The sequence below is a fragment of the Rhinatrema bivittatum genome, chromosome 5 (assembly GCF_901001135.1).
Source record: "Rhinatrema bivittatum chromosome 5, aRhiBiv1.1, whole genome shotgun sequence".
Lineage (NCBI taxonomy): Eukaryota > Metazoa > Chordata > Amphibia > Gymnophiona > Rhinatrematidae > Rhinatrema > Rhinatrema bivittatum.
This window is the reverse complement of record NC_042619.1, coordinates 66598099-66610651: the sequence shown is the minus strand read 5'-3', so window position 1 is coordinate 66610651 and position 12553 is coordinate 66598099. Positions and strand designations below refer to the sequence as shown.

General features: G+C 44.7%; 1 protein-coding gene across 1 annotated transcript in view; it reads right to left on the bottom strand.

Moving 5' to 3' along the window:
• Nucleotides 1–12553, bottom strand: part of DYNC2H1 (dynein cytoplasmic 2 heavy chain 1) — a 1848033-nt gene that overhangs the window by 1092973 nt on the left and 742507 nt on the right. Inside the window, exon 46 of the mRNA XM_029602426.1 lies at nucleotides 3685–3787. Coding sequence (XP_029458286.1) covers nucleotides 3685–3787 — 103 coding nt within the window. The remainder of the gene's footprint in view (nucleotides 1–3684; nucleotides 3788–12553) is intronic.

Below are 12553 nucleotides of genomic sequence, written 5' to 3'. Positions count from 1 at the left end.
GTCAAAGTTTCTAGAAACTTTGACTGGCACAGTGAGCATGCCCTGCATGCCATGATCCCTGTGTCCACAGGGGTCTCCCTTCAGTCTCATTTGTAGCAAAAAAAGTGAGAGCAAAAAATAAAATAACAAAACGTAAGCAGACCCAACTCAGCGGGGTAGTGGGTGGGTTTCGTGAGGACTACATCCTGCTGTCCTGGGAAACAGCTGTTACAGGTAAACAACTCTGCTTTCTCCCAGGAAAAGCAGGATGGTAGTTCTCACATATGAGTGATTAGCAAGTTCCCGGTACATACCGGGAATCAGTCCAGACAGTGGGTTGTGTCCCCCTTCCAGCAGATGGAGTCAGAGCAAAATTGTAAGGACGGCCCCTAATAGGTTGGAGCACCCTCTAAGTCCCTTCTGTATTACTCTGACTCCAGCAGATGAAGGTGGCACCTGCGGTTCCCCTGTACTCTTGACAGATTTCTTTCTATCTTCTTTCTTTGGATGGATCACTTTAAAAAAAAAAAAGAATAAGATTAGGAAGATCTGTGGAAGAACTTGCCTTAATTGTTTCTTAGTTCTCAATCATTTGAAGCTTGCAGACAGGACTTTTGGTACTTCCTAAAATTGTCTATATCTTTCTATTCACATTGGGGTAAGTTCTGTAGTTTTTATTTTTCAAAGGAGTCCTCTTCATAACTTACTATCTGACTGGGGTGCACGTAGGTGGCCCACCATCTCCCCCCCCCGAGAAATCCTATATCTTCTTAAAAAGGTTTCTGTTATACTGGGTCATGTACAACTGGTAAGAAGCAAAGTGAAATATAAGCATTGAGCCATGAAAAACCCATCTGCCAAAAGCATCTTGGGATCTCTGTTCCTTTCCTGGAGGTATGGAGGAATGAGGTTTGGAATGTCGAGCCTTTTTCTGGGCTGATTCCACAACCACAGAGTGATGATCCAGTTGTGATCTTTAAAAGCCAGGAGCTGACGGGACAAGATAGGTGGCATCTGTCTTATGGTTGACAGGTGGAACTGAACCTGAATGCTCCTAATTCCTCTTTAGCAGGTCAATTAGGATTTCATGAATGGGAACTGACATGATTTCCTTAGGAGCATCAAGAAACTGGAGTACTTCCAGCATCTTGTGCCTTGAATCTTCTTCTGTATGAAGCTGAAATGGAATTGTTTCAGACATTTCTTTAATGAAGTTAATAAAGGACAGATCCTCTGGAGGAGAACGCCTTCTCTCTTCAGGAGGAGAGGGCTCAGAAGGCAGATCATCTGTATCCTGGGAAGAATCATCAGTCCCAGGATCATAAGGTTGATCACCGGCTCCCTGAGGATCTTCAGAAGGGAGAAAAGGCATTAATCCCGAAGGACCAGGCCTAGGCATCAATGGCATCGGAGATGGCACCGATGGCATCGATGGAGGAACCGACAGCATCGATGGTGACAACGATGGAACCGGCGACATCGATGGATGAGTCGGTGGCAGAATTCCAGATGGCGGTATGGGTATCAGTGTTTCTTCATCTTCTGATGACACAGGTATTGGAATCGAAGGAAGAGGACATACTGGCGTTTTCAGTTCCAGCGGTGGAAGGGCACCGAGCAACACCTCCAATCTACCCAGTAGCGGTGTGAGCACCATGAGAATCGGATCGGTGACCGGCTTGGGCACCGGTATCGGCATCGATGGAGGCTGGAAGCTGTGCAGTCCTTTACCGATGGCCTCTTGGATCATCCGATCCAATTCCTTGTGGAAGCCTGGGGCATGGAACCCCGGCTCTGGAGTAGGAGGCAGCACTGGCGTAGCCGGAGGGTTCACCGGTGAAAGTGGAGAAGTAGCTCCCGGCACCGATGAAGGTGGGGAACGCCTCGGTGACACAGTCGCAGAAGAGGATGGGGTCTTCTCTGGACGGGATTTTTTTGTCTGTGGCTCTGTCGACGCCGATGCCGTGGACTTGCTAGGTTCGGCGAACTGAGCCTTCTGATGCCGGTGTTGACGCTTTTCACGATGTTCTCCTCGGTCCGTTTCTTGACGCGAAGAGGAGGAAGTTGACATCTTCAGAGTAGTCGATGCTGGTTGGACAGCACCAGTGTACCATTGCTGACGAGAGGTCAATGGCACTGGCTCAGACGAAGTCGAAGCGGTCGATGGAGTCGGGAGTTTTGAATGAAAAAGAAACTCCATCTTCTCCAAACGGGCTTTGCGGCACTTCGGCGTCATTTGGGCACATTTGGTGCAAGTTAGGGTATCATGGTCGGACCCCAAGCACAAAACACAAACTCTATGCGAGTCTGTGATGGACATTGTCCAAGGACAATCGGGGCACCAACGAAAACTCGACGCCATGGCTTCGACAAAAATTTAGCCGCAGTGCGGTCGATGGCCTGTAGGCCCCAAAGCGAAAAACTCGATGGGAATCGACCGCAAAGAAGGGAAAGCCTTACCTTTCGACCGCGGAGAACAGATATCGATAGGGGGACCCCTATAGGGTAGAATTTTTTGAAAATTTCTAAAGAAGTTCCGTGAGGAAAATTCCTGTCAGGAATCTCAAGAGAGCTCCTTAACCCGCGTGGCTACTGCTGTGCGGAAAAAAAGAGACTGAAGGGGGACCCCTGCTGGATGCAGGGTCAGAGCATTGCTGGGCATGCCCAGTAGGTGCCAGTCAAATTTCTTGAAACTTTGACAAAAGTGTTCCGTGATTGGGCTCCATCCTGATGATTTCAGCCATATGTGAGGACTACCATCCTGCTTGTCCTGTGAGAATTGAAGCTTATCTGACATGTAATGAGAAAAAAAATTGATGCAGCAAAATTAAACAAAAAAGAAATATATTTTGAAAAAAGAAAGCCAAAGAAATTGAAAACAAAATTAGCTGAACCAACTGTTAAAGTTACCATAAGAGGAAAAAAAATATTATGTGCAAGCTAGAAAATACCAAAAAAGCCAGAAAACATAAGTAATTGTCAAAAAACCTGACTAGACAACATAAAGGAGCTTAAAAACCTGGCTTTTTAAACAAGCATACTGCAAAGCAAACAGAGAGTAAGTTGAGAAACACAACTGGCATTAATGCTTCAATGACCAGCACTCAATTTTAATTTTAATTAATAGTATACAGCTCACTTTAAAAGGACAAGATTTATGAAAGTCACTCAAATAGTCTTTATTTTGAATTTTAATGTTACCGAAACCTTTTGGCACCATTATACACGTGTTACATAGTTCTTTACTGAACATTTCAGTTTGTGCCTTTTTGTAAACCATCGTGATGGTATATAACTTAACGACGGTATAGAAAAGATTTTAAATAAAATAAACAAACAAACAAACAAATAAATAAATAAATAAATAAACAAATAGATAAATAAAAGGAGCCACAATATCTTATGTCTCTGTTGGACACAAATAAACTATGAATTGATAGAAGTGAAATAACTCCAATACATGCCTTTACACCTTTCCAGAAAACTCTAGCTTTTGGGGCCAAGCATAATCAAGTAGCCCACTTGTGTGACTAGGTAAACCTGCTTGTCTTTAGAGAAAAGTACAAACACAATATTGGCAAAAATACTGAATGACTCAACAGATATTTTATTACACTAATTTAACTAAAATCTATTGAAAAATTATTTTCTCCATCTAAGAATGATTTAAAATTCTATTGGCTATTACAAAAACATGTGACTTACCTCCTGTTAAATCATATCTGAATAAGCCAAGAACCCACTGAGTAAGAATGCAAGGAGTAAACAGGTAGTGACTGTGATCATCAACTGTAAATTTTGCCCGCACCTATATTGAAGTCAAAAGTTACTACTTTAGGCAACTTGAAGATTCTAAATATATACTAATTAACCATATAACTAAAATCTAACCTCAGAAACTCTACTTATTTTACAGAATGTAACAATTTTTGGCTAGTTTATTATTTTTGTTAAAAAATAAAACTTTGCCATTAGCTTATCACAAGCAAGTTGCAGTGGGTATTATATAACAGTAAAATCCAACTCCATCTCACAAAAGCTACAGTCATTTATAAAAATATTCCAAATCGTATTTTTAAAAATGCTTTCATTTAATTTTCTAAAAGCAACTGTTCTTTTGTCAGCAGGTTCTATCGCTGGAATAAATACCCTTGATAAAACATTGTCATCTTTCCCATCTAATGCTATAGAAATTGCTGCTATAGGAGGAATGTTTGATAAAAACGAAAGCATGATAACATGCAAACTATCCTTATAAGTTACTTTAGAATGGGCCAAAAATAGTTAAATATACTAATTTTATAATATTTCAGGACTGCATTTTCAAAGTAAATTGTTATAAACAGATTTGGAGGGAAACCATTTTAAAAACAGAGTGCTTTACATTTTAGTTATTCCATGACAGAAGTTAACTTAATGAAAGGGTGAAATTACTTCTTATAATTTACTTTCTTCTACAACAGTTAAGACAGGCCATATGAACAGTATGCATGCCAACCTACAAAGGAAAGGAAATTAGACGACAGCTAGAATGCAGCATTTGAAAGGGCTTGACTGTTCAAGAAGAAAGGAAAATTACCAGATAAGAAGTAATTTAATCTGAAACATAGAAACACAGAAGTGACGGCAGAAGAAGACCAAACGGCCCATCCAGTCTGCCCAGCAAGCTTTCACACCTATTTTTCTCATACTTATCTGTTACTCTGACCGCTGAGGTCGGGGCCCTTATTTGTAACTTTTTGGTTCCAATTCCCTTCCACCCCCGCCACCGATGCAGACAGCAGTGCTGGAGCTGCATCTAAGTGAAGTATCTAGCTAATTGGTTTGGGGTAGTAACCGTCGTAATAAGCAAGCTATTCCCACGCTTGTTTACTCAGCCTGTGCAATTCAGTCCTTGTTGGTTGTCTGAATATAAATCCTCTTTACTTCATTCCCCCCTGCCGTTGAAGCAGTGAGCTGCGCTGGTTATGTATTCCAAGTGAAGTATCAGACTTAATTGATTTGCGGTAGTAACCGCCGTAACAAGCAAGCTACACCCATGCTTATTTGTTTACCCAGACTATGTAATTCATTCCTTGTTGGTTGTTGTCTGAATATAAATCTTTTCTTCATTCTCCCCGCCGTTGAAGCAGAGAGCTATGCTGGATATGTATTCCAAGTGAAGTATCAGGCTTATTTGGTTTGGGGTAGTAACTGCAGTAACAAGCAAGCTACTCCCCTGCTTTTTTGTGGATGCAAATCCTTTTTTCCACATTTCCTCTTGCCGTTGAAGCATAGAGCAATGTTGGAGTCGCATTAACTGTGTGTATGTTTATTGAATAAGGATATTAATCTCCAGTTGGTAGCCGTCATTCCAAGTCAGTACATATGAAAGGGATGTACCAAAGCCTCATGGGGCAGGATGTTATTCATGCTCACAGCAATATAACTGAGACAATGGAGGTTTCTTCTCTAATGTGGACATCCAAACAGAAGTGCTTAGAAAAAGTATGCAAAAACGACCAGGTCATCGCTTTACAAATTTCCGACAGAGATTACAACTCAAGCTCTGCCCACAAAGCAGCCTGTGCCCTTGTGAAATGTGCCCAAATCTATTTCAACAAAGGCATATTAGCCTCCACCTATGCAACGATGATCACCTATTTAATGCAGTAAGCTACTGTAGCTCTAGATGCCGCTTCATCTTTCTGCACACCACCATACAGCACAAAATGATGGTCCGACTTTCGAAACCTAATGGCAATCGAAACCTAATGGCAACCTCAAAAGATGCCTCTATACATTCAAGGAACAAAGAAGCATATAGTTCTCCTGCACTCCCCAGTTTATCCCTCAAAGGCAAGGAAATAGATCGATTCATGTGAAAGCTTGTCACTAACTTTGGAAAAAAAGGAAGGAACTGTGCAAAGCTAGACCCTATCCAGAGAAAATGTCAAAAAAGGTTCCATGCAAGAAAGGGTCTGCAACTCAGATATCCTTTGTGTTGAACAAATCACAACAAGAAACAATCTTCAGCATGAGGCAAACACAGAAACACACTCTTAAAAGGACAAAATTGTGACCTCCACCAAAAAGAACAGGATCAAGTTAAGGTCCCAAACAGGAACTGGAATCCAAAGAGGCAGTCAAATGTGCTTAACACCCTGCAAAAAAAATGAGATACATCACAGTGAGAAGACAGCAGCCGACCCTGAACCCAGCCTTTATAGCAATAGAGAATTGCATCTTCAAGGTATTAAGACCCAGATCCTTAGATATGCCCTCTTGCAAGAAATCCAAAATCAGCAATACTGAGGCTTGGCACAACATAGCATGCACTGCTGACCGGAACTCCAGCCCTCAAAAACTCTCCATACAAAGACGTAAGCCAAGGAAGTGGAAAATGTCCTTGCCTTCAAAAATGTAGACACCATCCCTGATGAATAACCTTTCTTTACCAGGCGCACCCTTTCAAGGGCCAAACTATAATACAGAATCAATCCAGATCCTCGTGAGAAACCGGACCCTGAGAAAGCAAGTTCCTGAGAGAAGGGAAGCGAAGAGGATTGTCACACAACAAATGTGATAGATCGGTATACCACGGCCATCAAGACTAAACTGGGGTTACCAGAAGAATAAAGCCATGATGTTCTGCAGTCTTCTGAAGCAGATTGCAGAATATCATGCTTTATTCTTCTGGTAACACCAGTTTAGTCTTGATGGCCGTGGTATACCGATCTATCACATCTGTTGTTTCACAATTCTCTTCGCTTCCCGTCTCTCAGGCCAAGGGGGAAACACATATAAAATCTCCTCCTTCAGCCACTCCTGTACTAAAGCATCTATTCCAGTTGAATGTTGGAGTGGAGGAGTAACCTAGTGATTAGAGCAGGAGACCAGGGTTCAAGTCCTGCTGTCGCTCCTTGTGACCTTGGCCAAGACACTTTACCCTCCATTGCCTCAGGTACAAACTTAGGCCTGGATTTATCAAAATGCGAAAAATAGGGCGTGTTTTAGGGTAATAGGCAGTTTATCGCAAAGTGTACTAATACCTATGCGAAATGCTAACCTTTTCACACTTTGCAATACATTTCAGAATTGTTGTATTTCCTACTTACAACCACTGCATGATAGACTCTCTATCTGGGTAACATTAAGCTAGGTTGAGAGAACATTGCATAAATCTCATCTTTGGCTGAGTTTCCTCACTCTAAAGGTCCTCAAATCTTCACAAGAGAGCACTGTGCTGCTCGTAGTGGAGCACTGAGAGGAGAGGATCACCTTGCTGGTGGCTGAAAGGAATCAGTAAGTTTTTGCTTGGGACATTGTCTTTTTTATAAGTATTGGGGCAAAGTTAACTATTTGGGAATATTATTTAGTGTGTTTGTGCTTTTAATAGTCAGTAAGGCAGTGAAGAAACAAGTTAGACTGTTTGTATTTTTAAATAGTCAGTCAATAAGGCAGCTAGTAAGCAGTAGGTAGTGTGTTTAATTTTAAAAGTCTGTAAGGCAGCAAGTAAGCAGAACTGAGAGTTTGTATTTAAAAAAACAAACAAACAAAAAACCACAAAAAGTATCCAGAAGCTAGAAATAAGCTAGGAGCAGTGAATACCTAAGTAAAAAGGATGAAAAATTCAGCTCAGTTACTCACCTTGGAAAAGGTGTTGAGGTAGTGTGATTTGGCTTGAATAGGTACCAACATTTGTTAATCAAGAAAGCAGTGAGTCACTCTGGCTGACAAACTGAAGTTAGACTGTTTGTATTTCCCAACCTTCCCACCCCTAGCTCATCCTTTAATTTATAGGCAGGTGCCACTTTCACAAAAAAAAAAAACAACAACAAAAACTTTATTGAGAGTTTGATCAGACTCCGGTAGGCCACTACCAGACATATAGTGAATTCACTAATACATTTAAAGGACGTTAGACACAGTCCTTCTCCCATAGCAACCTAAAACTTAACTAGGAACTGATCAAAATTGAGATGAAGGCAGCAGTCCAGCAGCAAGAGTGGGGCTTCCCAGTCTTTTACATCGAGTGTCACATGTATGATTTTTTACCCACCAGTGAGAAGTTGTAAATGTGCATGCGATGCAAAGAGCTCCTGGCTCTCAGAGAACGAGTCCGATCTCTGGAGGCAAGAATGCCAGACCTGGAGGAGCTGAGGCAGATGGAGAAGTATATAGATGAGACCTTCAGGGACATAGTAGCCAAGTCCCAACTTCAGACTGACAGCCCTGGTGCTGCCTTGGGAGGAAGAAGGTCTCATGATTGGAGAGCATCAACCTGGTGTAGCTGGAAAGGATCCTGTAGCAAGGACCTGCTCTCCAAGTGATGCACTGTCCTTTCGCACCGAGGATATCTCCCCAAGACCTACTGCCCAGGAGGGAAGGGTTAGGTCGGCCGTCATAGTTGGTGATTCGATTATTAGGAATATAGACAGCTGGGTGGCTGGTGGGTGTGAGGATAACCTGGTAACATGCCTACCTGGTGCGAAGGTGGCGGACCTCACACGTCACCTAGATAGGATTTTAGATAGTGCTGGGGAGGAGCCAGCTGTTGTGGTACATGTAGGCACCGAGGTCATAGGAAAATGTGGGAGGTAGGTTCTGGAAGCCAAATTTAGGTTCTTAGGCAGAAAACTAAAATCCAGAACCTCCAGGGTAGCATTCTCTGAAATGCTTCCTATTCCACGCGCAGGTCACCAGAGGCAGGCAGAGCTCCAGACTCTCAATGCTTGGATAAGAAGATGGTGCAAGGAAGAGAGATTCAGTTTTGTTAGGAACTGGGGAACCTTTTGGGGAAGGGGGAGTCTCTTCCGAAGGGATGGGCTCCACCTTAACCAGGGTGGAACCAGACTGCTGGCACTAACCTTTAAAAAGGAGATAGAGCAGCTTTTAAACTAGAACAAAGGGGAATGCAGACAGTCGCTCAGCAGTGCATGGTTCGGAGAGAAGTATCTTCAAAGGATACTAATGATGCATTAGAATTAGGGCATCCTGACAGTGAGATTCCAATAATAAGAAAAGTAGTCCAAGTGCCTGTAACTAAAAACTCACCTGAGCTAAAAAATTCTAACTTATCCCTATCAGTTAAAAAGCAGACTGAAAATACAAACAAAAAACAAACTTTGAAATGTTTGTATGCTATTGCCAGAAGTCTAAGAAGTAAGATGGGAGAATTAGAATGTATAACAGTGAATGATGACATAGACTTAATTGGCATCTCAGAGACATGGAGGAAGGAGGACAACCAATAGGACAGTACTATACCGGGGTACAAATGACATCACAATGACAGAGAGGAGCACCCGGGAGGCGGTGTGGTGCTTTATGTCCGGGATGGCATAGAGTCCAACAGGATAAAAATCCTGCATGAGATTAAATGCTAAATTGAATCTTTATGGGTAGAAATCCCTTGTGTGTCGGGGAAGACTATAGTGATAGGAGTATACTATTGTCCACCTGGTCATGATGGTGAGACGGACAGTGAAATGCTAAGAGAAATTAGAGAAACTAACCAACAGGCCGATATAGTACAGTGCGCTCCGACGGAGTGCACTGTTACCCTGCTATTGGATGCTCGTTTTCCCTTACCCCTTATTCAGTAAGGGGAGGAAAATGCGCGTCAAACCCGCGGCACCTAATAGCGCCCTCAACGTGCAAATTCATGTTGATGGCCCTATTAGGTATGTGCGCGGGATACAGAAAGTAAAATGTGCAGCCAAGCCATACATTTTACTTTCAGAAATTAGCGCCGACCCAAAAGTCGGTGCTAATTTCTTCCGGCACCGGGAAAGAGCACAAAAAAGCAGTAAAAACTGCTTTTCTGTGCACCCTCCGACTTAATATCATGGCGATATTAATTCGGAGGTCCCGAAGAGTAAAAAAAGTAAAAAAAAATAAAATTTGAATTCGGCCCGCGACTGACGGGCCGAAAACCGGACGCTCAATTTTGCTGGCGTCCGGTTTCCGAGCCCGTAGCTGTCAGCGGGCTCGAGAACCGACGCCGGCAAAATTGAGCATCGGCTGTCAAACCCGCTGACAGCCGCCGCTCCTGTCAAAAAGGAGGAGCTAGGGATGCGATAGTGTCCCTAGTACCTCCTTTTCCCCGTTTCTAACGCACCGCCTAATTTGCATACTGCATCGCGCGCACTGGCGAGGGGCCGGTGCGTGCGCCGGGAGAGCGGGCGTTTCTCTGCTCTCCCGCGGACTTTACTGTATCGGCCTGCAAATTGGTAGTGCGGTAATAATGGTAGTGCGGTAATAATGGGAGACTTCAATTACCCCAATATTGACTGGGTAAATGTATCATTGGGACACGCTAGAGATATAACGTTCCTGGTTGGAATAAATGATAGCTTTATGGAGCAATTGGTTCAGGAACCGACGAGAGAGGGAGCAATTTTAGATCTAATTCTCAGTGGAGCACAGGATTTGGTGAGAGAGGTAACGGTGGTGGGGTCGCTTGCCAATAGTGATCATAATATGATCAAATTTGAATTAATGACTGGAAGGGGAACAGTATGCAAATCCACAGCTCTCGTGCTAAACTTTCAAAAGGGAAACTTTGATAAAATGAGAAAAATTGTTAGAAAAAAACGGAAAGGAGCAGCTACAAAAGTAAAAAGTGTGCAAGAGGCATGGTCATTGTTGAAAAATACCAGTCCAGATGTATTCCACACATTAAGAAAGGTGGAAAGAAGGCAAAACGATTGCCGGCATGGTTAAGGGGGGAGGTGAAAGAGGCTATTTTAGCCAAAAGACCTTCTGTTAGCGCTATCGGCCGCGGAAGACCACGACCGGGACCGGGTGTCATGGCCGCCGGCCGCGGTCGGCCGCGACGAAGAACGGACCCGGAGTAGCAGGGGACTCACCCGGATTACTTAGGTGGACGCCGGGGATCTGCTGGACAGCCTGCCCTGCCTGTTCGCGTCTTCACCGCCGCCAGTGCCGAGCCGGCAGCATGGCTCCGCGGCCAGCTGACTCCTCCCCCTGCTCTCCTTAGGGCAGCGCGCGCGACTGCATTGCTATTCTTAAAGGGGCCATGACAGGAAGTGTCATGGCTCCCTCCACAGCTCCTCCTTCCGCTTCCTGTACTTAAGGCAAGGGCTGTGCATCCAGTCCTTGCCTTAGTATTGAGGTTCCTGCCTAGAGTGTGTTCCTGGCTCCTGGTTCCTGTTCGTCATCCCGTCTCCTCTCCTGCTCCGTGGACTGATTCTTGGCTCGACCTTGGTTCGGCTTTGGACCCTTCTCCTGTCTCGACCCTGGTACGGCTTTGGACCCTTCTCCTGTCTCGACCCTGGTACGGCTTTGGACCCTTCTCCTGCCTCGACCCTGGTACGGCTGCGGACCTTTCTCCTGCTTTTCACTTGGACTGGATTTGGATCTCGCTGGTATTTTGAACTTTGGACCGGACTTGGTCTTCTCTTGAATTCCATCCTCAAGACTGTCACGACCTGCTGGAGGCGCCAGCCGTCTGGAACCCACGACCTGCAGGAGGCGCCTGCATCCAGACCTTCTACAGTCCTCAGAGGAATCGCCTAAGTCCCAGCGGCCGGACCCCTACGGGCCTCTCCTGGGGGGGTCGCGTGCTTCCAGGGTGAAGTCTTCTAGCAAGAGTCCTAGGTGAGCAAGGCCTTGCCCGTCGACGGTAGTCTTACCGCGATATAAGGGCCCACATTCATAACAGAATACTAAGGCCATGGACCCGGCGGAGGCCTCGGCTCGCCAAGCCATTCCAGGGTTGGCTCAGAAGGTTATGGAACAACAAAGGATTCTGGAATCCATGGCATCATCATTAGAACGAATGAACGCACGTATGGAAGCCATGGCAGCTGCTCAGGCCGCCGCTGCTGCCGTACCAGTGTTGGTGCCAACCCCTGGCAGATCCACAATTCCGTTACCTATACCTCCACGCTACGCGGGAGATCCCCGTTTGTGTCAGGGATTCATTGATCAATGTAATATGCATTTTCAACTTCAAGCCTCTTCGTTTCCAGACGATCTTACTAAGACCACGTACATTTTGTCACTGTTGGAAGGAAAGGCCCTGGCCTGGGCATCTCCTTATTGGCGACGATCAGACCCCATCCTGCAGAACCTTAAAAAATTCTGGGAACTTTTCGTTACAATTTTCGATGATCCAGGACAACAGGTGGTAGCCGGTTCTAAATTACTACAATTACGACAGGGTAATCGTGCCCTCGCAGACTACACTATCGAGTTCAGAACTTTGGCCTCAGAACTGCATTGGGAAGAGAACTGCTTACGTTCTATATACTTAGAGGGGTTGTCGCCAAAAATTAAGGATGAGATGGCGGCTCGAGAACTACCGAAGTCCTTAGACGCTATCATCAACTTAGTGAACCGGATAGACCGGCGGCTGCAAGAAAGAGCCCGTGAAGGAACTAATTCCAAACGAACCAGTTCCTGGAACCCTCCTCGTCCAGTATCCACCATCCCACAACCTTCCACATCTTCTGGAGGTAGTACTGAAGAACCTATGCAACTGGGACGTGGTCCTCTTTCCCCTGAGGAGCGACAGAGACGTCGTCGGTCAGGCCTATGTATGTACTGTGGAGGATCGGGTCACCTC